The 26,001-nt window shown below is 39.5% G+C and overlaps 1 protein-coding gene across 6 annotated transcripts in view; it reads right to left on the bottom strand.

Annotated features, from left to right (window-relative positions):
* Positions 1-26,001, bottom strand: part of TET1 (tet methylcytosine dioxygenase 1) — a 75,048-nt gene that overhangs the window by 16,854 nt on the left and 32,193 nt on the right. For 3 of the 6 annotated variants that reach the window (XM_085229292.1, XM_085229294.1, XM_085229296.1), the window contains 5 exons: positions 14,289-14,497; positions 12,933-13,083; positions 9,786-9,875; positions 9,173-9,310; positions 1,027-1,047 (listed from right to left, as the gene is read on the bottom strand). In XM_085229292.1, the coding sequence (XP_085085418.1) occupies positions 1,027-1,047; positions 9,173-9,310; positions 9,786-9,875; positions 12,933-13,083; positions 14,289-14,497 (609 nt within the window). The remainder of the gene's footprint in view (positions 1-1,026; positions 1,048-9,172; positions 9,311-9,785; positions 9,876-12,932; positions 13,084-14,288; positions 14,498-26,001) is intronic. The other 3 variants (XM_085229293.1, XM_085229298.1, XM_085229295.1) reach the window with 1 other exon arrangement.

The following is a 26,001-nucleotide window of genomic DNA, read 5'->3' as shown; positions in this document are numbered from 1 at the left end:
TGACCTACTTTCTCTTATTAAATTATGTGTTGCTGTAAGATATGGGAGCCAAGAGGAGAATGCTGGCTAGATCCAGTTTGATAAGAGTACATCAAAAATGTGAAGTAATATCCAAATGCATTGCAATGATATTCTTATTAAAGTTTTTTCCAAGTCACTGCTGGACCTTTTCAGTACTTTACAATTTTCAGCTCTTCTAGAGTTGCAGTTATTAGTATTAATTAGTATTAAATCTTCACCTTAAAAACAAATGCTTTTTTTTTTTTTTTTAGTGACAAAAGCAAAAAAACAACCAACCACCAAAAGAATCCCCTTCTTAAAAACAGAAGAGCAGACCACCTTCACATGGCTTCACTCTGTGCTTTCCAAGGGATGGCATTTGGAAGCATGTGTCTATATAATCACCACTAATAATTTCATTCATCAAATTCGCAGGACAATGCCGTTTTTCCACAATGTACTGCATTACTAGAAAGCCATGCATTCATATCACGGCGTGGTTAATCTTCTATTTCATGGGGAGTCACTAACTACACACACAAAGGAATCTGAGCACCATCCAAGGATGAGATGATCCTCCCCCTAAGTGGAGGCATTCTCATCTGTCATTGCATAGGTTGAATGTACTGCATATCACCAGTTAATTCAACTTTCCAAAATCTTGCCACCATGCCTAACATTACAGGAGAAAATAATAATATAATTTAGGAAAAACAAATGTTTTATATAGCACAGCTTTCACATAAAAGCATCACAGATTTATTTCCACAATAGAATTACAGAATCACAAACTAAAAATCCTAAATAAATAAAGTGGTGGTTAGGGCTTTAGAAATAGCTATATGCAAAGCTTAACAGTCGCAGAGCAGCAAAAGGAGAAAATCCGAGGGGCACAGACAAAGGAGAAGAGCTTTTCAGGTGGCATTTAAAAGGATTGAGAGACGGGCTCTTAAGAAGGCAAGGTGAAAGGACAATTAGAAGCTGATGAGTAGCATTTACTGATGTGCTTGCTCCATGCGCACTTACCTCTACTGCGCAGCCTTTGGACTACAAGGAAGATTTAGAAAAAACAAGTTGTTCCATGAGCAGCAAAAGACACCTGGTTTCCTATGGACTTCTTTGTCCCCACACTCCCACACACCCGATCCCAGCACCGTTATCTCTGCCCCTTCCGCACCTTGCTGCCACCTCACTGCACCAGCCGACAGCAAGCAGGCCCTGCTGGCGCTCTGTGCCTCCTGGCTACAGGCCGGGATAACCCCAGGCTCTCACCCACTCAGCAGTGGGCTCTCACAATGCAAAGTGTGGAAGAAGAGGCTGAAGTCTCCAAGACAAGTTTCTGCAAAATTCAGTGAAATTTGATTGAAACTTGCCATCAGATTTGAAGTTATTCAGGAAGTGGAGAAAGGGTAAGATATACAGAGAGCACAACTGCATATGGCTCAGTGCATCCTCCACTTCCAAACTAAAAACAAAAAAGAAGTTTGCATGAAAATCATCTAACTTCCATTCATTTTTATTCAAAACTGCCCGATTCTTACTCGTTAAAAATTCTGCCCATCCGGTGTCTGGACCCATATGCTGGTCTGAAAAATGTCTAAATCTTAAAGATTCAAAATCACACAATCTTCTTTATTTTGAAAATCAAGGCCTTCACCCAACTTACATTTTCACACATTTCACCAGTTATATTGATAGAAATCTAATCTTGTGCAGTTACTAGATTTATTCTTTCTCATAAAGAGATTTTTTTCTTAAAAATGTATTACTCTCAATTTGATTTGTAATGAGGCAATGGTAGATGAAATGTACATTTTTGCAGTGCTTGACTTGGGGAAGGCACCTAAGCAGAGAGGAAAATCTAAGCTCCTACTAGGTAAAAGAGCTTCCTGTATGTAGAAATGAGTTATTGGTCAATATAAATCACAAGGAACAAGAAGGAAGCCAAAGAACTCCTGAGGAATTAGAGAAGATAAGGGCTGTACTATCTTGGTGGGACTATGAAGAGGTGACAGGCATCTCCAATGTGCAATATATTAAGTACTGAATGAAAAAAAATGAAATTAATGAATGTTAAAAATCATGCAGAAAAAAATTGAATGCCAGTACACCTAAAGCCTAAAAACCGTAAAAGAAAACTTAATGCATGTAATTTTTCAGGGTCACTGTCTCTTACAATGTATTTTATTATAAAAAGAAGGACATAACTGCAAGAGGATAGCCCAAAACTTCATGTTACTAGAAGACAAGTTACAAATTCAGGCCCCTAGAGATGACTTGGCAATTTACAGCTGAAGCAGAGTAATCCACCAAATGTGAAACACCCGTTTCAAAAGCCACTCTAATACTGAAATTCGTGCAAAATCTTCCACTAAGAAGCAATTGCTGTGAAGTTAAAAGCAACATTTTCCATCAGTATTGACAGTGCGTGCAAACTGCCCAATACTAAAACTGACGATGAGAGAATCATGGACTCAGTTAAACCTCACTTACACAGTGAAGCTGCAAGTCCTGCTAGGCTCAATACTTCTCCCAGAATGTGCAGCTAAATCATCCAGGCCGCTCAAAAGCCAAAGAAAATGTTGGTCAGGTAGTTTGTTGATGTTTCCAGAGCGCCTGGTGATCAAACCCAGGCCTAATGCTGGAGTTTGTGATGTCATGGAAAAACCTGCATATTCATGAGACTTTTTTTCCCCACTGAAATGCACCCATGAACTCTGTGAAATTTCCTACACATCTGTAGCCACGCAACTCTGAATGCATAATTCTAAGCCACTTTGATCTGCCTTCGGCCTCTTGAACTTCACATGCAGAAATGATGTAGCCTTTTCCACTGTGTTGTAAGAACAGATGTTTTAAATTCAAGATGTAGCAAAAGCAGTCAAATGGCACTTGTAACCTTGAAAGATGAAAATCAGATTTCCCATACTCATTCCCCCGTGCAGATGGAAATGAGAGGGGATGCCACTCGGGACTCTGAGATGATGTGCGGTCACTGCTCATCATCACAAATACAAACAGATTTGCTTTCTTTTCTGTTACAGCTGAAAAACCACCACTTCATTGGCTCATTATAACCTGAACAAGCTTGTGTAAATCCCAGAGTCAGCAAAGAGAACGCCAGACATTTCTCCCCTGGACCACCTGAGGCTAAGCTAACAGCAGATGCTGGCTTCACACACATCAGGTGGCACTGCCATGCTGTGCTGTAACGTGGCGCACTACCCCGCTCTCTGGGAGCTCACAGATTACTGGAGAGAAATTCTAGCATTTCTCCATTTTCACAGTACAGAGAGCAACAAAAGTCCTTCCCTTAAAGTGTTGTGGTTTACTCTTCCCCTGATCAGTTATCATCTGACCCACCAGCTTAAGGATCTAAGCACGTATGTAGCTCACAAAGCAGCATGGACATGATCCAACGTGCAGCCATTAACCAGTGCCAGACACATTCTGTCACTATTGCAAAGGCCTGGACCTACGTGCAGTGATAACTTGATGAACTGTAAATACAGAAATACAGTAACTCACTGCAGGAGCAGAGAATCTTCTTAAAAATGTAATAGAGAAAAAACAGAAGAGGAAGTCTGTGGGCAGTTGCTGATTGACACTGACTACATGGTTCTGCTGCCAGTAATAAATGTTATAAGGTAGCAGCCCACAAAGCGTAGATTTCTCTTTTCTCCTTCCTTCCTTCACAGTCCCTGCTACGGATCATGTGGCACCAATGTCTACACAGAATTGCAGCTGTTTTCTGCCTTCTCCAGGTCCCACATGGTGAGAGAAAGCCATACATGGTACACCCTGAGGAAAGCCTTCATTAACCATTTTGTTCTCGTTGCTGTGAAACCTCCTATTTCTGTGACTTACATGGATTTGCACAAATATTAAGACTATAATCCTTAGCAGCTAAGCCATTAAAAACATGACTTGCATTTCACAGAATCCATTATCAACTATAAAGCCTTTATTTATGCGTTGCTCATTTACAGTCTATAAGCAACACTGTATCCTCGCACTGCATTGTAACATCCATGGCCCTTAGGACAACACTAAAAGATGACAAAAAGTCATAGATGATGTATTTACTGACTTCATGGTTTGTCAAAAATTCAATTCATAGGCAGAGATTGCTTTTGCTTCTTTTAGATAAACGTATCAGTTTACATCTCTGTAGAAATGCCCCATGTTTTCATTCTACTACAGAGACAAACAAGAAATACCCATTTTTGTCTTTAGCTTTTCTTCTGGAATGCAGTTCTGCACAGTTTAGGCTATGATTCTGTTAGCCAGGAAAGGTTTTCAGCAAGTCAAATTCCTGCAGTAGCCTCAATTTTTCTAAGTTAAAATGTATTACTCTACCTTGTATCTACAAAAGACGTTTCCAAGATTTTTTTCCTCCACAGCTAGCAAAAAGGATAATCATTTCTTTTCAAAATCACATGCAAATAATTCAGCTGATCATTAAAACTTCTATACCTGGAATAACATAGGAATGCTTTTCTGAATGCTTTTTCTGCTTTTCTGGCAGAGACAGAGAGGGGAAATTCTTCTTAGCAGCTGATTAGATATGATATTCTTTTAAATATACGGTAAACTCCATGCTGGTCATTAAGCTCGCTCCAGTGTTTTGCATGTCTGTGTCTGACTTAAACCATTTCAATATATTCAGTTTTTCCTTTACTTTTGGTGCACTGAGCAGTATTCCTTTCATATTTGTGGTGAAAGTGATTCACCAACAACTGAAAGGAGAAATGAAAACGTGTCACTTATGCCATCACTACTGGTAATAGAGCTGGCAGCATTTTACACACACCATCCGGTGAGGAATTTATTTCAACTGTTTTAGTCTAGAGGAACTTTGGGTTTTGTAAATGAAGATTTTGTGTCTGAGTAAGAAGAAAGGGAAGTAATCTTACCAACACTAATGAGGTGCAAGGTGACAAGTGTGCTTTGTACAAATTTTAAAACTGCAAGGTGCAGTTATATATATTTTTTAAATCAAACAAAAGAAATACAAGAGAAAAACAGTAGGTAAACTTTGTTTGAAGGTGAAAAAGCAGGAAAAATTATTCTCATTCTGTTTATTGGCACATTATTAGAAAACAATTAGAAAACGTCCATAAGAACGCTAGCAGTCACCTCAGTAAGGTGCAATACTCCATTCTACATTGTGCACACAAAATATGTCGCAGTTAAGATGCAAATGGCTCCATCATTACCTCTGGTGGCCTATAAGAAATGGTGATTTATTTTAGACTCAGTAGGTCATTGGAGTAGCTGCTGGAATTAGGTGGGAATGTACGAGGTGATTGGACAGCTGTTAAAATCACACATGGTAATTTTGATGTGCTTACCACCACTTTTCCTATTTGCTTACCAGATCTGGTTATGAGCCAAAATTAACAATCCTAATTTTGATGATCAACAATCTGATACAGATTGAAGAAAGCCCAGCATATCACAGAATCTTAGAATCATTAAGAGTTGGAAGGGACTCTTGAAGGCCATCTGGTCCAACTCTCCTGCAATGAGCAGGAACACCTACAGCTCCATCAGGAGCTCAGAGCCCCGTCAATCTTGAACTTGGGTGTCTGCAGGGATGGTGCACCACCACCTCTCTGGGCAGCCTTTGCCAGTGCCAATTCATTCTTACTGTAAAAAACTTCTACCTTATATATTTAATCTAATAATAATATCTTCATTTAATCTACATCTTTTAGTCTGAAACCCCTCTTTTAGTTTGAAACCATCTCCCCTTGTCCTATCTCCTACACTCCTATCTCCTACACTCTTGGCTGGGAAAGGAGCTGGCTAGAGGGCCGGGCTCAGAGAGTGGTGGTGAATGGAGTTAAGTCCAGCTGGCGACCAGTCGTGAGTGGTGTTCCCCAGGGGTCGGTGCTGGGGCCTGTCCTCTTCAATATCTTTATTGATGACCTGGATGAGGGCATCGAGTGCACCCTCAGTAAATTTGCAGATGACACCAAATTGGCTGGAAGTGTGGATCTGCCTGGGGGTAGCGAGGCCATACAGAGGGATCTGGACAGGCTGGAGGGCTGGGCTGAAGCCAATTGGATGAGGTTCAACAAGACCAAATGCCGGGTCCTGCACTTCGGCCACAACAACCCCAGGCGACGCTACAGGCTTAGGGCGGTGTGGCTGGAGGACTGCGTAGAGGAAACGGACCTGGGGATACTGACTGATGCTCAGCTGAACATGAGCCAGCAGTGTGCCCAGGTGGCCAAGAAGGCCAATGGCATCCTGGCTTGCATCAGAAACAGTGTTGCCAGCAGGAGCAGAGAGGTGATTGTTCCCCTGTATTCAGCTCTGGTGAGGCCGCACCTCGAGTACTGTGTCCAGTTTTGGGCCCCTCACTGCAGGAAAGACATTGAGGCCCTGGAACTTCAAAGGAGTGTTCAAAGGAGGGCAACAAAGCTGGTGAGGGGTCTGGAACACAGGCCATATGAGGAGAGGCTGAAGGAGCTGGGAATGTTCAGCCTAGAGAAGAGGAGGCTCAGGGGAGACCTCATTGCTCTCTACAATTCCTGAAGGGAGGTTGTAGTGAGCTGGGGGTCGGCCTCTTCTCTCGTGTCATTAGTGATAGGACCAGAGGGAATGGTTTCAAGCTACGGCAGGGGAGATTCAAGCTGGACATTAGGAAGTATTGCTTTTCAGAAAGGGTGGTCAGGCACTGGAATGGACTGCCCAGGGAGGTGGTGGAGTCGCCGACCCTGGGGGTGTTCAAGGAAAGACTGGATGTTGTGTTGAGGGACATGGTTTAGTGGGAGCTATTGGTAATAGGTGAACGGTTGGACTGGATGATCTTTTAGGTCTTTTCCAACCTTGGTGATTCTATGATTCTATGATTCTATGATCAACAGACTCTGCTAAAGAGTCTGTCCCCTTCTTTCCTATCCTAATACCCTATCACCTTGTCTGCAAAACAACAAAATTATTTATTTGCCTTAGGCTTCCATATGCATCACTGTAACGGTATATCTAGATATACTAATAGAAAACAGCCTATACATCCTATGAATCACAGTCACATCTTACTATAGAGGCTGCATGTAGATCATCAGGTTGCTCTGAACGCCACTATCTTGCCAAAACACCCTGACTTTGTTATGTAAATTCAGTGTTAACATTTGCAACCATTCCTGTTTACATATAGCCCACTGTCTCAAGTATATTAAAATCAATAGATAACAAACCTAAACAGAGAGAGTAGGAAATGTACAATAGTTATTAGTATGAGTGAGATATCTGATGAAGATCACAATTCAAGGTGCAGTTCTCAGCAGTTAAACCAATTTTTTTTAGTGTTCTGCAACATTTAGAAGTTTGACAGGACTTGAAGAAAACAGGGCTGAGTTCTGACCTATATAATGAGATACCTTACAGAGGTCACCATTTTCCATGCCTCTTAGATGTGGAATTACTAGCAAGCAAAGCAAGTACAATCCACAGAAAGAAATACCAATAAGCATAATCTGCAGGTGAAATTGTAGATAAATACATGGTCATAGATATGAAATGGTACCCGATAGATTCCTCAAAAACAAACAAACAATCAAAAAAAAAACCAAGCAAACAAACAAAAACCAACAAGGAACAACACAAACCACTCCAGATCTAATCATCCCTCCAGGCATTTCTGGCCATACATTATAACTCTCCCAAGGGGATAACTGCTTTCTTTCTGGGATCCAATATTGTTGAACGAGCAGCAAGCTCAGTTTCCATTTTGTCTTCATACTAAGAGACAACATAGCACTTAAAATAATATTTTTAGGAATATCCAAATTACATTTAATTAAAAATTACACCATGCACTTTGTCATGAAAAGAAAGTCTAATTTTCAAATCTGGGATCTTTAACAGGTCTGAATTACTATGCTTCAGCAGCTCTGAAGTGACCGCCCTTGCACGGGAGCTTGTTTGCAGCAGCTTACTAATATTTTGCAAAGTCTGCTTTCAGCAGTTTCTTATTAAATACCTGCAGATAAGTGACATTCAGTGTTAGGAAAAAAAATAGTAGTCTACTCAGGACTGGCATTCCTGGTAAATACTGAGATCTGCTTCCATGCTTCAAAGTAACAGGCATTTACCCAGCATACAACTAGAGCTTTAACACGAAGAATTCTTCCAGTCAGTTCACTGACTGTACATAAAAATGCTGTTAAGTGTATGCCTAAATGCAATGCTATTTTGAATCAGAGCAACATCATAACTGAATTTCCATTTTTGTATCCGTTTCTAAAAGGGCAGAGATTTTAGATGTATTTCTTCTTTCTGTATGTGCACCCTTTGGTAGAGAAATTGTTCTTGATTGTCACCTCCACTGATGCACAAGAAGTTATCAGGAAATGTTTTTAATATTCTAACTACTAAATCCACATAGTTACACAGGCATGGTTGGTTTTATTTCACTTGCTTCCTTTTGAGCTTGTCCCACTTCACTACTATGGTCTCAGTTTCTAAAAGATCACTTAATTGAGTGATTAATTTTCTCAATAGCAAACTAGCTAGGTATTTGCTACATATCAACATCAAACCAAAACAGAAATAACCCACACCTGTGAATTTTCCTTTCCTAATAAAATAATCAGATTTAATATTAAGGATTACAACAGGCACCTGACTCCGCCACCTACTCCATGACATTGTTCTTTTGTATCTTCTGGCTTGTAACTACTAGCAGTGGGGTCTGGTAAGTACACAGTGCAACTAAAAAGTGAATTTTTAAAGTATTCAGGCTGATGGAAGTAAATTAATAATCAGTTTGCTTAAGCTCTTCTACAGACAACTCCCTGGAGAGATTGTTATTTGCCTTTGAACATCAAGCCTTTACTCTGAGTAACTTGAATAACTGATCTGTCCCATGGACAATCCTGTCCAAAAGGCTTGGGTGTCCTCAAAGCATTACGGTATTTTTTAAAGAAAGATCACTGACATAGCTTTGCTTTATAACAAAATGAAATTTTGTCCTCTGTAGATTAATAATAAATAGATGTAAATAGCATGGGAATTTATAAGCGACAATGTGCTATTCATTTTATAATGCCTTAAAAAAACTTTGTGCAAATGTACCCACTAAATCAAGCAACATTTTAGAACACGCAGTAATCACAAGGGTAAACAGTACAAAAGAGAAAAAATCCTATGTACATACCACAGTGCTTCCATTGTGCATGTTATGTGTGTCCTTATGGGCATGGGCACAAAAATCTATGCAAGCTGTGACACCAGAGAAAGGCCTACCGTCCTTGGATCCGAGCCGACAGTCTGGGCCCATGTGTTCATTTTCCACCTAAAAATAAAATAAACTACAGGTACTTAGGACTGAAAGTGCGTGACTTAGAACACCATTAGCCACATATGCACTTATGGCTGAATAAATTGAGCCAGTAAGAATAGTGAGAAAGCACGTATTTTCCCATGAAACATTCAATACTTACTACTGTTGTCAACAAGATAATCAGCTCCGCCAGAATCAAAACATCTCTAAATATATGTAAATATATATATATATATATTTTTTTTTTTTTACAGTGTTATTGGTATGACTTTTACAAATGCACAACTCAGGGCATAACTTAATCACAAGCTGAAACAGAAAAGATACCTTATTCTAGAACTAACCACGTGAAGCTGCAGGTAAGCAGTGGGATTCATCACATTGGAGATCTGCTGCTTCTACCCGTTAGCATACTTTGGAGTCTCATCTTTTCCAGCAACGCTGCCTGTTTAAAGGTACAGCTACACTGACTGAAGATCAGACCTACCTGGTTCTGGAAAGCTTCAGGAGCAAGCTTTTTATAAACCGGAGCCACATCAGTAGCTAAAGTTTGCAAATTATGTTCAAGAAGTTCCTCCTGCAGGGAAAGACGATGCTTAGAGAGCTGCAATTTACTTTAGAAGAATTTAGAAGAATCCAGTTTAGAGATGTCTGACCTGAGTCAGCAAAGCTAATAATGTCCACCTCTATCTTATTTTATTAGTAAGACTTCTATGCCTCAGTCTTTCGTCACTGGACATAAACAAGCCTATTCTTGCACAACTAAAATACCCAAAGTGATCATTATAAGTCAGGAAAATAGCAACAGAGGACGTGTGGTAGGGTAGAGAAACCCAACATGCAAGGAATTTGTTTTTCATGTCACTTCTTCCTGCTCAAATACAGACTATCAAGGAAAGATCTATTCCACAGAAAATAGAGAAATACTGAAAAATTAGACCACATTCTGTGTGGATATGGAAACCCATACCTTCTTAACGTGTTTTGTTCATGAGGCCTTCATTTCTGTCGATAAATTTCTGCTATAGAAACACCTACTAGAACTGAAAGTAATATTCAGCTCCTTGGGAGAAGCCCACATATATACAGAACTAGTTATATAGCAATGTCACACTTAAACTCTTATTTACAGAAACACAATTCCTAAATTCTTGCTTTTCTGGGAAAAACACCAACCAGCTGTGAAAGAAAAGGTGGCAGGCTGAATCCAGGGTGACATACTCCCTCTACTTTGTTTTCCTGCCAGGGTTTTGGGGACACCTCCAGCTTCAGTTTTGCATACTGTGTAGAGGTAAAATATGGACTCATAGAATCCACAAAATTGGAAGGGACATTTAAAGGTCACCCAGCCTATAACAGCTTACTGTAATAGCATATAGTCTAGAACAGCTTACTTTTATTTTGTTACACAAAAACAACTTGTTATCATATATTATTTATTTTATATACATAAGTGTTTACAAGATTATTTTCACATTTTTCAACGTGATTCACATTACAAAATGATACTGTGTTTTTAATTTGCATGATAGGAGGTTTATTAACTACTGATTGCTACCACATACACTTCTATGCCGTGCTGAAGGTAATGCGTCCTTAATTATCTACTACTATTCTTACCTAGGTAAATTACACCCTTAACCTCATCTCACTCCATCCAGTGCCTCAAATGATCAAATGATCCAAATCCTTCAGGACACCAAACTAACTTTTCTTCTATTTGCTATACCTCTTAGCTTTGTGTCATCTGCAAAATCATCAATATCCAGTTAGCTGCTAAGAAAATTAATGACAAAACTAAATGAGGAGAAAAATTATTTACCGGTAATTTCAGTTCTTTGAGACATCGTGACAATCTGCACACACAGCAGGCACCCAGGCACCACTGGCACCCAGAGCTGAGGCTTTTGCATAGCAGTAGCCTAAGGGTGCACGTGCTGCCCGCACAGGCAAACACGAGTCCTTGTGTGCTCTGCAACCCTCATGCTTTCTGTTGCAGAAGCTAAGGAGTTTTAAAACCTCAGTGGAAAAGGGGAAATGAGAGAATGCACTTCTAGATCACACATCTAGAACATGTCCCTCTACTGGTTAAAGTAACCTTCTCTTTCAGCCAACTGATAATACACTGTCATAGAAAGTATTAACCTCCAAAAATCTTTCAGTTCCCTGCCAAGTGAACAGGCAATGCAAAACAGCTCCCATTGGTGGGGCACCATTTCTAGATGCTAGAATAGAATAGAATGCTGCTATACTTAGCCAAATGTCTGAATGCAGCTCTGCAGCTCAAGGTGGCAACTTCATGGACACAGAGGAAGCAATGCCAGCTGAACCTGGAGCCTTGTGCAGTGCATTCTGATCAAAGAGAAATCTATTTGAGCTGTCCTTTAGGAGATCTGGATGCAGACTAAAATTTCATTAGACAGCACATACGAAGACTTTGTTGTTCCCCAAGATATTGTTATTAAAAGCACTGCAAATCTACATGCACAGAATGCTCCAAACACAACAATAAGCAGCGAGAGAACCTAAAGCATAGAAAATGGAAAGGGACAAAGGAGAAGGGGAACAAGAATATCTGATAAACACATCTTTCTGTAAAATGGAAGTTTATTACCCTTACGGCATTTGAGACAAATGGAGATATTTTCAGCTTGTACTGCCTTAAGTCAGGTATTCACCAAGAACAAGGAGAGACATGTGGTGTGTGCAGAAGCCCCATCAGCATTCTTGGCTAATGAAGTTTGTAAATATTCATGATGTAAGTGGACAGCACAACTCAGAGGAGAATGAGGGATTTACATTCATGCACATAAGCATAAAAGATGCTTAATCAATTCTTTTACGAAAAAAAGTTAAAATTTTCAATGAATATTTAGCTCCAGTGAACGAACTGACATCTCTTCCAAAAAACGCCGTATTTCTTTACACGTGTACACTAAACTTATAAATAGCAAAATACTTCTACTACTACCTAGCCTTCAACCAGCAAGGTCTTCTCTGTATCTGGCAGCAGTAGAATTCAGGAGCTGACAAAGAAATTCTCCCAGAAGTAGGCAACAGATTGCTATATAATACATGCCTCTTCAAGCATGTCAGATGTGCTAGGAAATACCTAATTCTTTTATCTAGGAGGTCCACTGGGCAATGAGGTTAGATAGATCTACAGCCAGAAAAAAAGGGACCTTTGAGATACCCTGAAGAATCTTTCTGCTCGGTGTTCATCAGGCTGTGGTTATCTATTTACACCACCATTATTCCTTCATCATGAGACAAGTAATTCTTTTAAGTGGTACATTACTTTGCATTGTATCCATCATCCTATTTTCTGTGTTGAGCTTTATGTCATTACTAATGTTCATAAGCTGCAATTAGAGGATCACTTGGATGCATCATATTTTATTGTAATTCTTAAGAGTTCAGAAACATGTTGTCCAAGAAAAATCCAGTTTATTCTGGATGTCAGAAAAAGGATCAGGTTGCTACAGCTCCAAAACATTTGATCAGATGCCTGTGTGATAAGCTATGCAGACATGTGTGAGAGAGCATCAGTATCTGTGGACTCCGTTCCTCGTCCTTAAAATCATCTGAATAATATTTGGAGGCAAACAGAACAAAACAATAAAATAAATCTTACTTGTTTAGGGTCATCAGTAAGAAGCCTAAACTTCCTGGGGTTTTTGCTTCTGGCGAATTTACATCCATTGAAATACATACTCCATGAGCAGCCAAATGAGAATGATGCTCCACACGTTTCTGGATCAAGTCCCTGACATGCACATGTACGGCTGTGAAAGGAGATAAAGAGGAGTCAGTTGTCGATGCAGCTTGCCTCTTTCTTAATGGTCAATGCTATTTGCTTTTTCTTTTTTAAATACATCGCAAAACAATGCAGGAATTTACAAACAGTTTAATGAGATATTTTCTGTTAATGAGGTATTTGTGTGCAGAGAACTTTTTTTCCCTTACAAACAGTTCCAACTCTCTGGAGTCTCACAAGTTCCACTCTCAGGAAATACATAACATTGAGTTATAGCTACCTAAATATACTTTCATGCTTTTTTGATTTTGACTTCTCAAAGAACAAGAAGTACAAAAAAATACCACTCCTACTGAAGGTTGCCCATAAATACAGTAAATATGTTACATGAGGCAATACCATTATCTCCATATTGATCCAATATTTAAAACAGAACAGCCCTACTTACCCTGGCCATTCAAGAACACAAGCATTAGACTTAGGTCACTGCACAACTATTAGAGACTGGTTAAATGAAGGCTACAGAAAAAGTCAGCATAAAGGCAGCTCTACTCCAGAACCTAGGCTGCAACATCTTGTCAATTGAACTAAATTCCTCTCTTAAAAGGCACAGAGAAAACCCTGATTTTGATTATACCATTTCTTTTAATTTTACACCTTTGTAGAATTACAGCAACATCAGCTGAGGAATATAAGACAGCTGACAGTTACTATCACTAGTGCTTCTCTCATCTATTTATTACAATTGAAAACAAAGCACATTTGCAGTTTTCCTGGCCAGACTCCCTGTGGTGGGCAGAGGTGCACTGCCTGGAGGGAGACGGTCCTCAAAGACCTCTGAAAGGTCTGATGCAGAATGTTCACGCGCAGGAGGAAAGGCAGCACGCCCTCCTCTCACAACTGGCCAACCTGGCTCACAGGTGTGGTGGAAGTCAGGAATCACCTTTTTAGCAGCTCCTTACCGTGGCTGCATGTGTAATGTACAAACACAGAAGGGAATTTCACTGCCAATCCTTTCCCTGGGCTTCCATTGTACAAGTAGTCCTTAGAGCCTGGTCTGTAGAAAAGGCCAGAAACTAAGTTTTATACTAAAATGACACCTAGTGGCTTGTAATTTTAAATAAGTTTTCCTGCATTTATCAGTTGCACTACTATTGAATTTCCATGCTGTTAACATGAACAACACACACTAGAAGGGCAACACGACAGTGGGTGACAATTTCAGTAGCTTACTCTTCATTCAGTGCACATCTGCGGCTCGTGGGACAGCCGTATTTTCTGAGGCTCTGCGTCAGCTCTTTGTACAGCGTATCAGCCAGGAGATGAGGGATCCCCTCCCACGCCAGTATGAGAATCACTATGACAGCAGTCTGACAGTGGTGTCCCGCACGCTGACGTACCAAGCATAACAACTTCTCCTCATCACTACTTCTTCGTATCACCTGAAAGAATCATTTTGTTTATTCTACAATAGAACTAGGAAACATATAAGGTCTGGACGAGAAAATAAAACTGCTGTCTGAAGTGTCTATCAGCAAGTAGGGCTGGGAAAGCATCACACACTGGTCTCCTGATGTAGCATGTGACTTTGTGTTGCCTTTCTACCTATAAAAGAAATAGCAGGAATATCTTAGATGTTCTACACAAATAATAATGACTGGCTTGAGAAAAAAACATCACTAGAAGTATATAACAATCCTACAATGACAGAGCCATTGAAAACCTAACAGTTACCTTGGAAATAATACTGAGAATGTATTGTCAAAACAAAGAAAGCAGATACATAAGTTGCACCCCAAAAGCAAACACACACTCATGTTAAGATGATTACTACAGTTAGACACCAGTACATTGAACTATCCCCCATCTTGCAACGTAACATTAGATGAAAGCAATGAAATAAACTGTGTGAAGGAATCAAAGAGATTTTTCATAACATTAAAGTAGTTAGCAGAGTGCTGAAATATTTTAGTGACCTGTATGACATAGAAAGAATTCTTTGTCAATTTTATCCATATAATACATAAAAGACTAATATGATACAGAACACTACTACAATGGCTTTTAATATACCAGTGAACTAAAAAAAAATGATATGCCACATATTTACGTCTTGTCATAGCTTGACACAAATTTTTGTCGTAAGAAGACCAGAAAGATGCATTAAATCTAGGTAATAATAGAATATAATCTTTGACATACATTATCTATTCTTCGGATACGTCTGACCCATCAGAACTTCTATGAGGCCTCCCACAAAAAAGGGGTCAAGTCCTCAGTGTTACACTTCAATATTCAAAACAAAGACAGTATGCTAGAAGCTAAATCTCCCTCCCCTGCTCTGTCATTTCTAGGATGGGGATGAGTAGCTTTCTCTTCCTAAAAAAAAGATACATCTATGCAGCTGTTGAGCCCTTCCAATTGCAGATACTCTTCCAGCTCTGCAGCAGAACACTTGCTCAGTACAAGCAGTTGGCTACTCTGGCTTTACCAACCACCACCCCCTATTGCTAGAAGGCCCATAAGTGGGCATAGAGGAACCATTAGGTCACAGCCTGAACTGATGACGGAGCACCTGGTGAAGGAGTACGGCTGGCCAAAAGCACGGGTGCAAACAATTTACACGTGCTTCCAAGGTGACAGGAAGGTGCGAACCCAGGGTCTCAGTCTCCCCTGGGCTTATTTAAGGGTTAGCCTCTAAAGGGAGAACATCTCCTAGATGAAGGTTGCTTCCTTGGAAGGAGTGTTCTACAACCAGAGATTGCCATCACCAGCTGGATGAGTCAACCTTTTTTTCTGTGTGAGACTATTGGTATTCCCAACAATACTTTGTCTGGTAGTGTGAAGAACTTGTCAGAAGCACTGCTTCATAGGATAAGCCGTGCTAATAATAATAGACTATAAAAGCAGAAAGGCAACAATTTCACCTATTCATTGGATGTCTCCAGCCGTCTGGGTTTTCAAGTAGATTCTCTATCAGACTGATGTCAAAGCTTCTTTGTTGCCAGACACGTGGCTAGTGGTCATTCATGTGACCCCTAGCCTGATCAACTGTGAATATCTAAATTATTTAAACTAATTAAAAGTGGGAACCAAAATACCTTTGCAGTTAATCTGCAAATGAAAGGATTTTCAACAGACCAAAAGTTTCAGACAATGCATTTTTGCTTTGCAGGAAGAAGCAAGATGCAAGTTAGTTTGTGTCAAAGGAGAAAGAATCGCCCTTTTCAAGTTGATTACACAGTCTCACAATCAGCCTTAAACTGAATGAGAAAAGTAAATGCATCTGAGTTACCATTCCTCTTGGTTGTGACTGAACTACTGGTACAGTATTTTCTGTAAAGAAAGAGAAATAATGCAGCTCATTTACATTTGAGTGAGACTTACAGAAAATCTATTATGGCTGATCCATAATACAGGTTATTCACATCAGTGTGAATTGTACATTCCTGAGGCAGCATAGCTCCTTCCAGTCAGAAACAGAGGAATTTAATTTTGTTACTCAGCATGAAGGGTGATGCTTTTAATCTCTTTCATCTTTCTTAGTTTTCTAGACTTTGTAACTTCAATGAGGAAATGCAATATCTCTTAGTTTCTCAGTACAACATCAGGGTGCCCTTCGTGAGCTCTCACATAATCTTCAGCTGGATCCAGAAAAAGAGACAAATGGACAGGGACGCAATTTATAATCTGCTTCAAACCAATGTCACACCACCTTGCAGTTAAACACAGATGGAATCTGCTTTGTTGTGCATGCAAGAGATAATGCAGTGCTCTTACTGGACACACAAACATTCTGCAATCCACCCTCTTTCAGGCCACAAAGGTGAGTAAAAGATGTATGAGTTATCTGGATTTTATTTCTGTGGCTCTTAAGAGGTCGCTGCTGCAGCTGGAGCACTCCTGTCCTTAGGTAACTGGAGATAAGGCACTTTCCTCACCTGCTAGTCTTAGAAGAACACAACCTGCACTGAAGCAATTGCAGTTCCTCGGGGCTTGCAGCCAGCAACGCAGCTGGAGCCACATTGCTTTTCCCATATAAACTGATGATGTCCACGCATGTGTTACAGATGCTATCCTCAAGGCAATAATAAACAGAGTCTCTCTTGCAATAATAAAAAATCCACAGCAATACCACACAACTTTAATACGCAGAGAGCCACATTTGAGGAGGACAAGCCCAGCCAACAGAAACACCATGTAATTCCTGACAACAGCTTTTCTGACGGAGAAAATTCCTACTGTGCTCCTTGACTCAGTGACTTAGTAGTTACATTAACACTGATGAATCAAAGTTATTTACAACTTGTCATTTGTTTTCTAGTACTTGCTGATATCACAGAATGGCCAGGGTTGGAAGGGACTTCAAGGATCATGAATCTCCAACCCCCCTGCCACAAGCAGGGCCACCAACCTCCCCATTTAATTCTAGACCAGGCTGCTCAGGGCCCCATCCAACCTGGCCTTGAACACCTCCAGGGATGGGGCATCCACAACCTCTCTGGGCAGCTGTTCCAGCACCTCATCACTCTCACTTAAATGGTAAAATATTAAGCCAAATTGTCTGCTTTTTTTTTTTTTTTTTTTTTTAATGAACCTAAGATTATCTGAGTAACTGGTAAAATCCAAAATATGAGCACAAGCTGTGCATTGCTTATCAAGATCTTGTTTGATACGTTAACAGGCCAGATCTTTCACTGCTTCTCCAAGTAATGGACCTAGTAAGGTTTTACTGAGTGATGATCTATTGAATTACTCTTCTTAACTTTAAATACCTCCAAGATATTTCTCTCTTTCTGTCCCTGTTTCTGTAGCTTGAAATGACTGGGGATGATACCAAGATCTCTTAGTCCTTAAATATCCCTAGACCAGGCAGTGTTTTAACCAACTTTCCTCTCCTGGTACATTAAGGAAAACATCATACATCTTAAATTCATGCATCATCTTAAAGTCGCCAACATGGCAACACACGAAGTCTCAGCCTTTTTTTTTTTTTTTTTTTTAGCATGTATTTGATACAGTGGTCCTCTTCAATAAGGCAAATGGAATTACCATGCTGTTACAGCCACAGAATACAATGCTAACATAATTTATAAATCAATTCTTCATGCAGTATTTTAAAACATATATGTATGTGCTATTGGAAGTTGGTAAACATTATTCCCAGTGCACTTATGGCTTCTGTATGAAGCACTCAGAAGCTGAACGTTGAATTAAAAATGCAGCATAGCAATCTGAGCATAGCAATCTTCTCAGACTGCAAACAGTGCACAAATCAGCTGGCAAGTCTAAGCCCCAAAAGCTGCAGATACTGCCCATGACTTCTGCATGTTCACATGTGTAGTTAAAAAAAAATGTAAAAAGTAAGTAATTAAATACTTCAGTTTGGTTAACTTTGGTCTGTAATGCTCTTAAGGAGAAATGAGAAAATACCTGCTTGATAAGCAACAGAATTTAAAATAGAGCTTTTTAAAGTGGCTAACTAAAAACTTACTGCACACCAAAATCCCAATGGTTTCTTGGTGTCTCACACAGAAAAATAACAATCAGAAAACCCAGACTTGTATGAAGTTTGTAAAGAAGTATGTAACACTTACGTGATGGCATCATCTTTTCATAGCTACACAGGCCCATATTATCCCTGAACACACTTTAGCAAGTGGTAACTGTCAGCAGTACTGAGTATCCATCAAAACATTTACAACAAATACTTTGTTTCAGCTGCAACACAGACACAAACTCCCCCAACACTTCGCTGATTCCTGCCAGCCCTGCTCTGTACTCTCTGGACAGGAAGCTGCTTTTTGCCTGTCCACTACCATCACAATATCTGGGACAAGAGAAAAAAAACACATGGGACAAACACCTCCTGAATAGCTTTCTAACATGCATGTGTGCTTGCATGTACACAGCCATCATCACTGCAGGTAGCTGATCTGGGCAGGATCACAAAATCAATTTTTGAGCTGGGAGGGACCCTTAAGGACCATCTGGTCCAACTCCCCTGCAACGAACAGGGACAATTCCAATTCTGTGAGGAGCTCAGAGCCCCATCCAGCCTGATCTTGGGTGAATGCAGGGATGGGGCATGCACCACCTCTGTGGGCAGCCTGAGCCTCACCACTGTGACTGCAAATAAATAAATAAATAAATAAATAAATAAAAAATAAAAAAATAAAAAAATCCAATAAAAATCTACCCTCTTCCAATTTGAAACCACTTCCCCTTGTCCTGCCACAACACATCCTGCTGAAGTGTCTGCCCCCTTCTTTCTTATAGCCACTTTGTAGATACTGATGGGCCACTCTCAGCTCTCCCCAGAGCCTTCTCTTCTCCAGGCTGCACAGCCCCAGCTCTGCACAGCCCGTCCTTGTAAGGTGTTCCATCCCTTGGCTCATTTTTGTGGCCCTCCTCTGGATGCATTCTAACATCCGCATTTCTCTTGTACTGAGTACTCCACATCTGGACGCAGTACTCCCAGTGAGGTCTCACCAGTGCAGAGTAGAAGACGTCCATACGTTTTCATCTCTTATAAAAATAAAAATTGTACACTCCTCTTGTGCTGCAGTCTGGTGCCCATCACCACCATTTTCTGTACCAAGCCTGTTCTGTGTTATTACAGCTTTCTGTGTGTTCTTATTTATGCAAACATCTATAAAGATGGCAATTGAAGTAATTTCCTTTATTAACTAGCCCACATATTCTGAAGTGGCAGAATCAGCCTATATGAGCAAGCCCCTGAGGTGAAGCATGGGCTGCCAGCCAGGACAGAAATACAATCAGAGGCTACCGCAGCTAAACCTCTGCCACAGAGGTAGGAATTAAGGATGTCTAACAAACTTTTACCCCAAGCAGTAACACAAAACTTGGTGTCCATCACCACGTACATAAAAGGACAACATTCCTTGCATGACTGGGCATTTCTCAACAGTAAGTTTTAGCTAACATTTTAGTGGTTGTTCATCCTTTAGAATGAGATCTTCCTGCAGTTCGTAATAGCCGGCCCTCTTTTCTCCATTACCTGGAACAACTCTATCTTTAGCAGTTTGTCACCACAGCATTTTCCACTTTTTTCAAATCATTTCTGAATATAGCGAACAGCATCAATAGGGGTTATCAATAAAACTTGCTTCAACTGTCCAAATGCTTTATTTCTGCTTGAATTACTTCATTTAGGTTGTAAATGCAGTGGATACTTCTTGTCTGCATGTCTCTTGGCAGGAGCACTATGAACAAATATTACTTGATGTCCTTAAACATAAGCCTAACAAGTCATGCACATGACTTATATAAAAGTCACTAAGAATCAGGACTGCAGAAGCTCAGCAGTACCAGATGCTGAATTACCATATGGATGAGAAATTAATTTCATATTTAGGATCACAAGAATAGTTGTATCAACTTTGATACGACATAAATGAGACACCGCTAGCAAATAAAGACAAAAAATGTTAACTGTGGGTTGAATACAAAACAATGCTGGATGAAAAAAATCAACCAACAAAAAGGTCCTTTTTAGGTTTATTTTATCTCCATGCGGTTCCACTGCAATAATCCTTCCAGCCCACTCCAAATTTCTTTGGTAAAATAGCTGTCTCCTTTGCAGGGTAGCAGTAGATGATCTTAAGGTGAGAACGCATCCTGATTATCCACTGTAATTTCCTGAAACAAGCATCTCATTTGGAGCTGTTTGTCTCAAGATTTTCTGATCTGTAGATTTTGCCTCAGTGGGAAGTCTGCCTACTGGAGTCCTTTCTACATAGTATGAGATCTGCTAAGATACAATTCCACAATGATCTGTATCTGTACAAAGTGAGAAAACAATGCTGCTACTAATTGCTGTTCTAGCAGGTGAGGCTGTGCAGCAGGAGCAGAAACAAATATTGTTTGCAGCAGAAGCAAGCTTGCCTTTTAGTTTCCTAATTCACCCCTCCATACAGTCTTGATAAATGACATCAAGCTCTTTTCTCACTGCAAGGTGTTACATCCTTTTATTCTCAGCATATCTAAGAGATTAAAATGCAAAAAATTTAACTTTCTGAATACTCTCTTTTCAAGATTACCAGCAGACTACATTAACTAAGTTAAAACGGAACTGTTGCCATCAATACCGTGAAGTTACTTCACTTTACTGGAATACCACTGCAGCATTTTATAAGAATTATCATCAAATCGCTTAAAAACTTCTACTAGAAGAAATACTGGAAATCTGCAAAAATGTTAACAGGAATATACATACATTTTCTTCAACCAACGCTGCAGAAATGATGCCAAAATTCAAGTTTCACCTCCTGGTGCCCTGTTACCTTCCTTGGTCTCTCAAACTTCCTTTTCCTGTTACATCACTGATAAGCTTTGTGATAGGGACGACAAATAAGAACCTAAGCTCCATTTGTTCAGATATCACCATTTGTTTTAATGTAGTGATAACAGCAACTTAAATGTTGAGGCTTTCTTAATACGAGGGCTGCTCCAAAAGTAATGCCTCCTACTTTATGATGTCATCCCACAATCTCAGCAGATGTTGGAGGGATGGCAGTAGAAGATGAACCTTCCCCCACCAGTACCCTGCTACAGGTTGTTGCTCTGTGACAGGTGGCAGCAGGGGGCAGTCTGACAGAATGGTGTCTGACATGGAAGTGAGGATGAAGGTGTGTCACTGAATTCCTCCACATGGAAAAAATGGCACCCAGTGACTTTATTGATGCTTGCTGAGTGTTTATGGATACCAAACAGATGTGAGCATAGTGTAGGATGCACGGTGTGTTTCAGCAATGGCAACAAGGAGGCACCTCCACTGGTGCACATTTTTCACAAGAGTGACATGCAGGCTCTTGTTCATCACACACAACTAATTGCAGAGACTGTGCTGAAAAATACTACTTCGTACGTGAGAATTTGCTGTATCAAACAGTGCTGTTGTACTCTTTTTTTTATCTGCTGTAGTTTCCATGGAAATAAATAGAAGGCATTCCTTTCAGAGCAAACTTTGGTTTCCCTGATTTATTTACCTTAACTTAGCTTTTTTATATTTACTCTGTTGAGTAGATTTTCCAAATACAAGACATTTTAAAATGCTTCAAAAACCGTGTAAAAATTTATAATAATTTTTATCTCAAAGCACTGCAACACATAAAGAACAGCTTGACTTTGGATATTAAAAATATGTTTCATCCAAAATAAACTCTAGTTCTGTGTTCAGCAGATAAGTCTTCATACAAACAGTGAAGATAGTGCCTCCATAGCTATTATACCCATTACAAAAGCTACCTTCAACATATGTTGAAGGACGGCAAGAAAGTGCTGCTCTAATACAACGGTCTCCAAAAATACAACTAAAATGACCACCAACCACTCTCAGGAATGTTTTCCTTCCAGACTTCTCAAATGTGGATCACCATCTGATCACAGAGAGAGTTTAACATATGAAATAAAACCTTGAAATAATAAAACCTGCTTAGAGGTGCTGAACTCCACATAAAGCAGTCCTTTGATAGTGTTGGTTAGTAATGGCCACCTATGCCAGAGCAGAGTATTTCACACATTTACCAATAAATTTTCTTTAATAAATTGTACATCTCTTCTAACCCTAACTTACATGTAAGACAGTCTAGAAGCTCAAGTACCTTCTCAGTTTTCTTACTTTCTCTATTCCCAATCTCTTTCTCAACTGAAGCCAAGCTAGCAAACTGAAAAAACTTTTGCTGTGTTCACAAAAAGCCATCTCAGAGGATTCGCGCTTCAGGAAAAAAAAGTTTTGGCTGTGCCCCTCACAAAGTTAAAAGCCCCCACAGAAGCAGTTATAGGAAAGTAGTGGCAGAAGAAAAAGACCACTTATTTCCCAAAACACAGTCACGATTTGCCAAGATCAGATGGCATCCACTCCAGAAATTCAGTGGTAAACAACTGAACTTTCAAATCCAATATGCATAGTCTTGCTTTATAATACATCAGTATCAGGAGGCTTGAAGATTACAAAGAAGATGTCAGTTTGGAAAATGGTCTTAGGAGGAATATCCCAGTTCAACGATAACATTAGCTCCGTTGTCTGTGTGGAGCAGATCTGAGCTCTGTGGCACAAACCAACGATCACGTAGATAAGCATGATGCACAGGGAGACACCAAATGTTTGGGAATCATTTGGCCATACTGCATGGCTTTCTAGATTCTCAGAAGCCACTCAGTAAGGTCCCTTAGTAAAGACTCTTAAAAAAAAAAAAAAAAAAAAAAAAAGCCAAACAACATTAATATGTCTTGGTACAAAGGAAAAGACCAAATGTGAATAACTGCTGAAAAGACAAGAAACAAAGGCGGGTATGTGTCTGATGGGAGCTCTGCAGAACTCTGCTCAAGTTTGTATTCTCTTCTATGTTTGTCAAAGGCAAATAAAAGCGTGACAACGGTTGATGAGTAATTCAGAGAAAAGACAAGCACAATCTGCAAACAAATGAAGGATGAGTTCATACTGCCGAGGGGGCAGTAAGAATGGCAGATAAAATTCACTGCGGTGTCCATTCTTAATGCACATGGTTAGCCATTACCATGCAGAAATGAGAATTTAGCATAACGATAGAAATCACTGTTTTGCAATAGAAAGAAAAGCAAAAGCAACAGCTAGGAATTGCTGGGAACAGAGCACAAGGCTGAAAGCATTAGTATACCAATTGTAATTCCAAGTACAAGAGAGCAAAAAAAGAAAAGAAAGAAGAAATAAAGACAAAACCATCTATGACAGGGAATATCAAGCCACTGCCTTCAGCTTAGGGAACTTCAGAGGAATGAGTTACTGGAAAATAAGTGACTCTTCTGGGAGCTGGCTGCCCTGCTCTTCCGCTATCAGTCAGCACTGGAGACAGGCTGTCAGCAAGGAGGACCTCCCATCCAACCTGGCTTCTCTTATCAGTTTTCATCTCCTGTTTTTATTCCAACTGTGAGCCTTAGAAATTACATTGCAATTCTGAATGAAGACAACAGAAAGCTGATCCAGGCCAACATCCACTGAAACAAGTAGAAGGAACCTGAAGGAAATGAGTTTAATCCTGAAATGTTAAGACCTGAAGCTGTCCTCTGAGGCCACTGACATCATTTTTGAATTCAGTGCAGCAGGATCATACCTAGAGTGAGCTACTTATGAACATCATACAGATAGAAGATTTATAAACCATTTCACTTAAATGAATTGAGGTAATCTTTATTTCCCATCAGATATATTGAGAGCAGAAATAAAAAAAATAAAAAAAAAAGGAGAGGCCACATCCATTATCAAACAAAGTACTGATAAAGCAGTGGGAATGACATCAATCACTCATCGCTGTCTGGTGATAGGAGAGGCACTGTAACATGATTATATGAAAAGTCTAACCGAGAAAGACGGGTCGACAATCCCACTATTTCAAAGCTCTTTTTCCTTTAACTTATTAAGCAGAAATAGGATAGACATGCACAAAATAAAAAAGCAAAAGAAATTTAAAAAAAAGTAAGAAAGACAACCCCTAGCATATGTCACAGAACGATTGTTATTTTCTAATCACACAGTTATCACCTACGCAGATATTGTAAGTTTATTATACCCTAAAAACTAAGGAAGAAAAAGCCAGCTCATTTTAGAAAAAAGAAGCCTGTCTCATTCAGTATTTAATACACTACGTACATGTTTGGAGCCACTTAGGTGAAAACAATTTAGGAGGAAATGAGTATTATGAAACACAGACATTAACAGAAGAGTATGTATATATATATTCTTATATTATATATAATATGTATATTATATACATACATTGTACGTACAAATATATACATAATATATATGGAATAATACATACATATATACACATTTTATAAAACAGCCTTTGATTCCAAGATGTTTCTAATGAACAGATAAACAACAACATAAACTCATAGTAAAAGGGAAAATTACTGGAGTGAAATAGCTAAATATGACTCTCTATCAATTTTTTTCCTCTTCACATTTGCTTCAGCAGAGCTCCATTGTGGTGCTCTTGCCAGCAAGTCTCTCAAGGGCCCTAGGGGCAACAGCTAGTCCATCTGCAAAGCAGAAATGAATCTGTCCCAGAGAGCACTGTAATGACCAAGTGAAAGTCTCTGTGCAGCTGACCAAACCTTGTGACTGCAATTATCTGAGAGCAGAACAAACTTTTTCCATATGCTTCCAAACAAATTTCAGAATGATACTTCTTTGGTCATAGCCAAAACAGAAATATGCTCCATTTTAAGGATTAATATTAGTACTGCCAATCAGAAGTTAACTCACACATTGAAAATAGCAACTAAAAAAATGTGGATTGCATGCAGGATGAAACACAGAGAAGATTTCCATGATTTCCTTCCTTATCTTGTATCACGCAGTCACACAGCAGGCTTGGAAAGGCATTCATTTCTTTTAGGTCTGAGCTTGCACACAAAAAGTTTTTTGCTGCACAAAAGACATTTGGAATTTAGTTCAATTAACATTAAAGCTTTCTCTCACAAATGCTTGACATGTAGAAATTTAACTGAACTGCACCGTAATCTTTTAACAGTCTTTTCTATATGCATTGAGTGCTTTCTGGCTGTCGTATTGCACACACATGTTGGACACCTACACCCATGCAGATGCACAATAGAATCTATCATCTCTGTTTTATGTAAAAGGCACTATGTTGATACTGGCAACAGCAAAATAAAGTTTAAGAACAAGTTTTAAATCTCTTCCTTCTTTCAAAGGCTCACAACTGTTTGCTAAGGTAAGAATTTTAATTCCCAACCTCTGTTAAAATTGAGGATTTTTTGCTTAGTTGAAGTGCTAAAAACAAAATCAAGCAAGCAGAAAACAGTCCATTTTTTTGGGACAGTTGTTTCTGAAATTTGACCTTTTTTTTTTATTATTGGATGCCTATTTGTTATTAAATATCATCTGAAGCAACATACACATAGGAGATTCCTTTCC

The sequence above is a fragment of the Meleagris gallopavo genome, chromosome 8 (genome assembly GCF_905368555.1).
Source record: "Meleagris gallopavo chromosome 8, MGAL_WU_HG_1.1, whole genome shotgun sequence".
In the NCBI taxonomy this organism is placed as follows: Eukaryota; Metazoa; Chordata; class Aves; order Galliformes; family Phasianidae; genus Meleagris; species Meleagris gallopavo.
The sequence above is the reverse complement of the archived record's forward strand: the minus strand, read 5'-3'. Positions and strand labels throughout refer to the sequence as shown.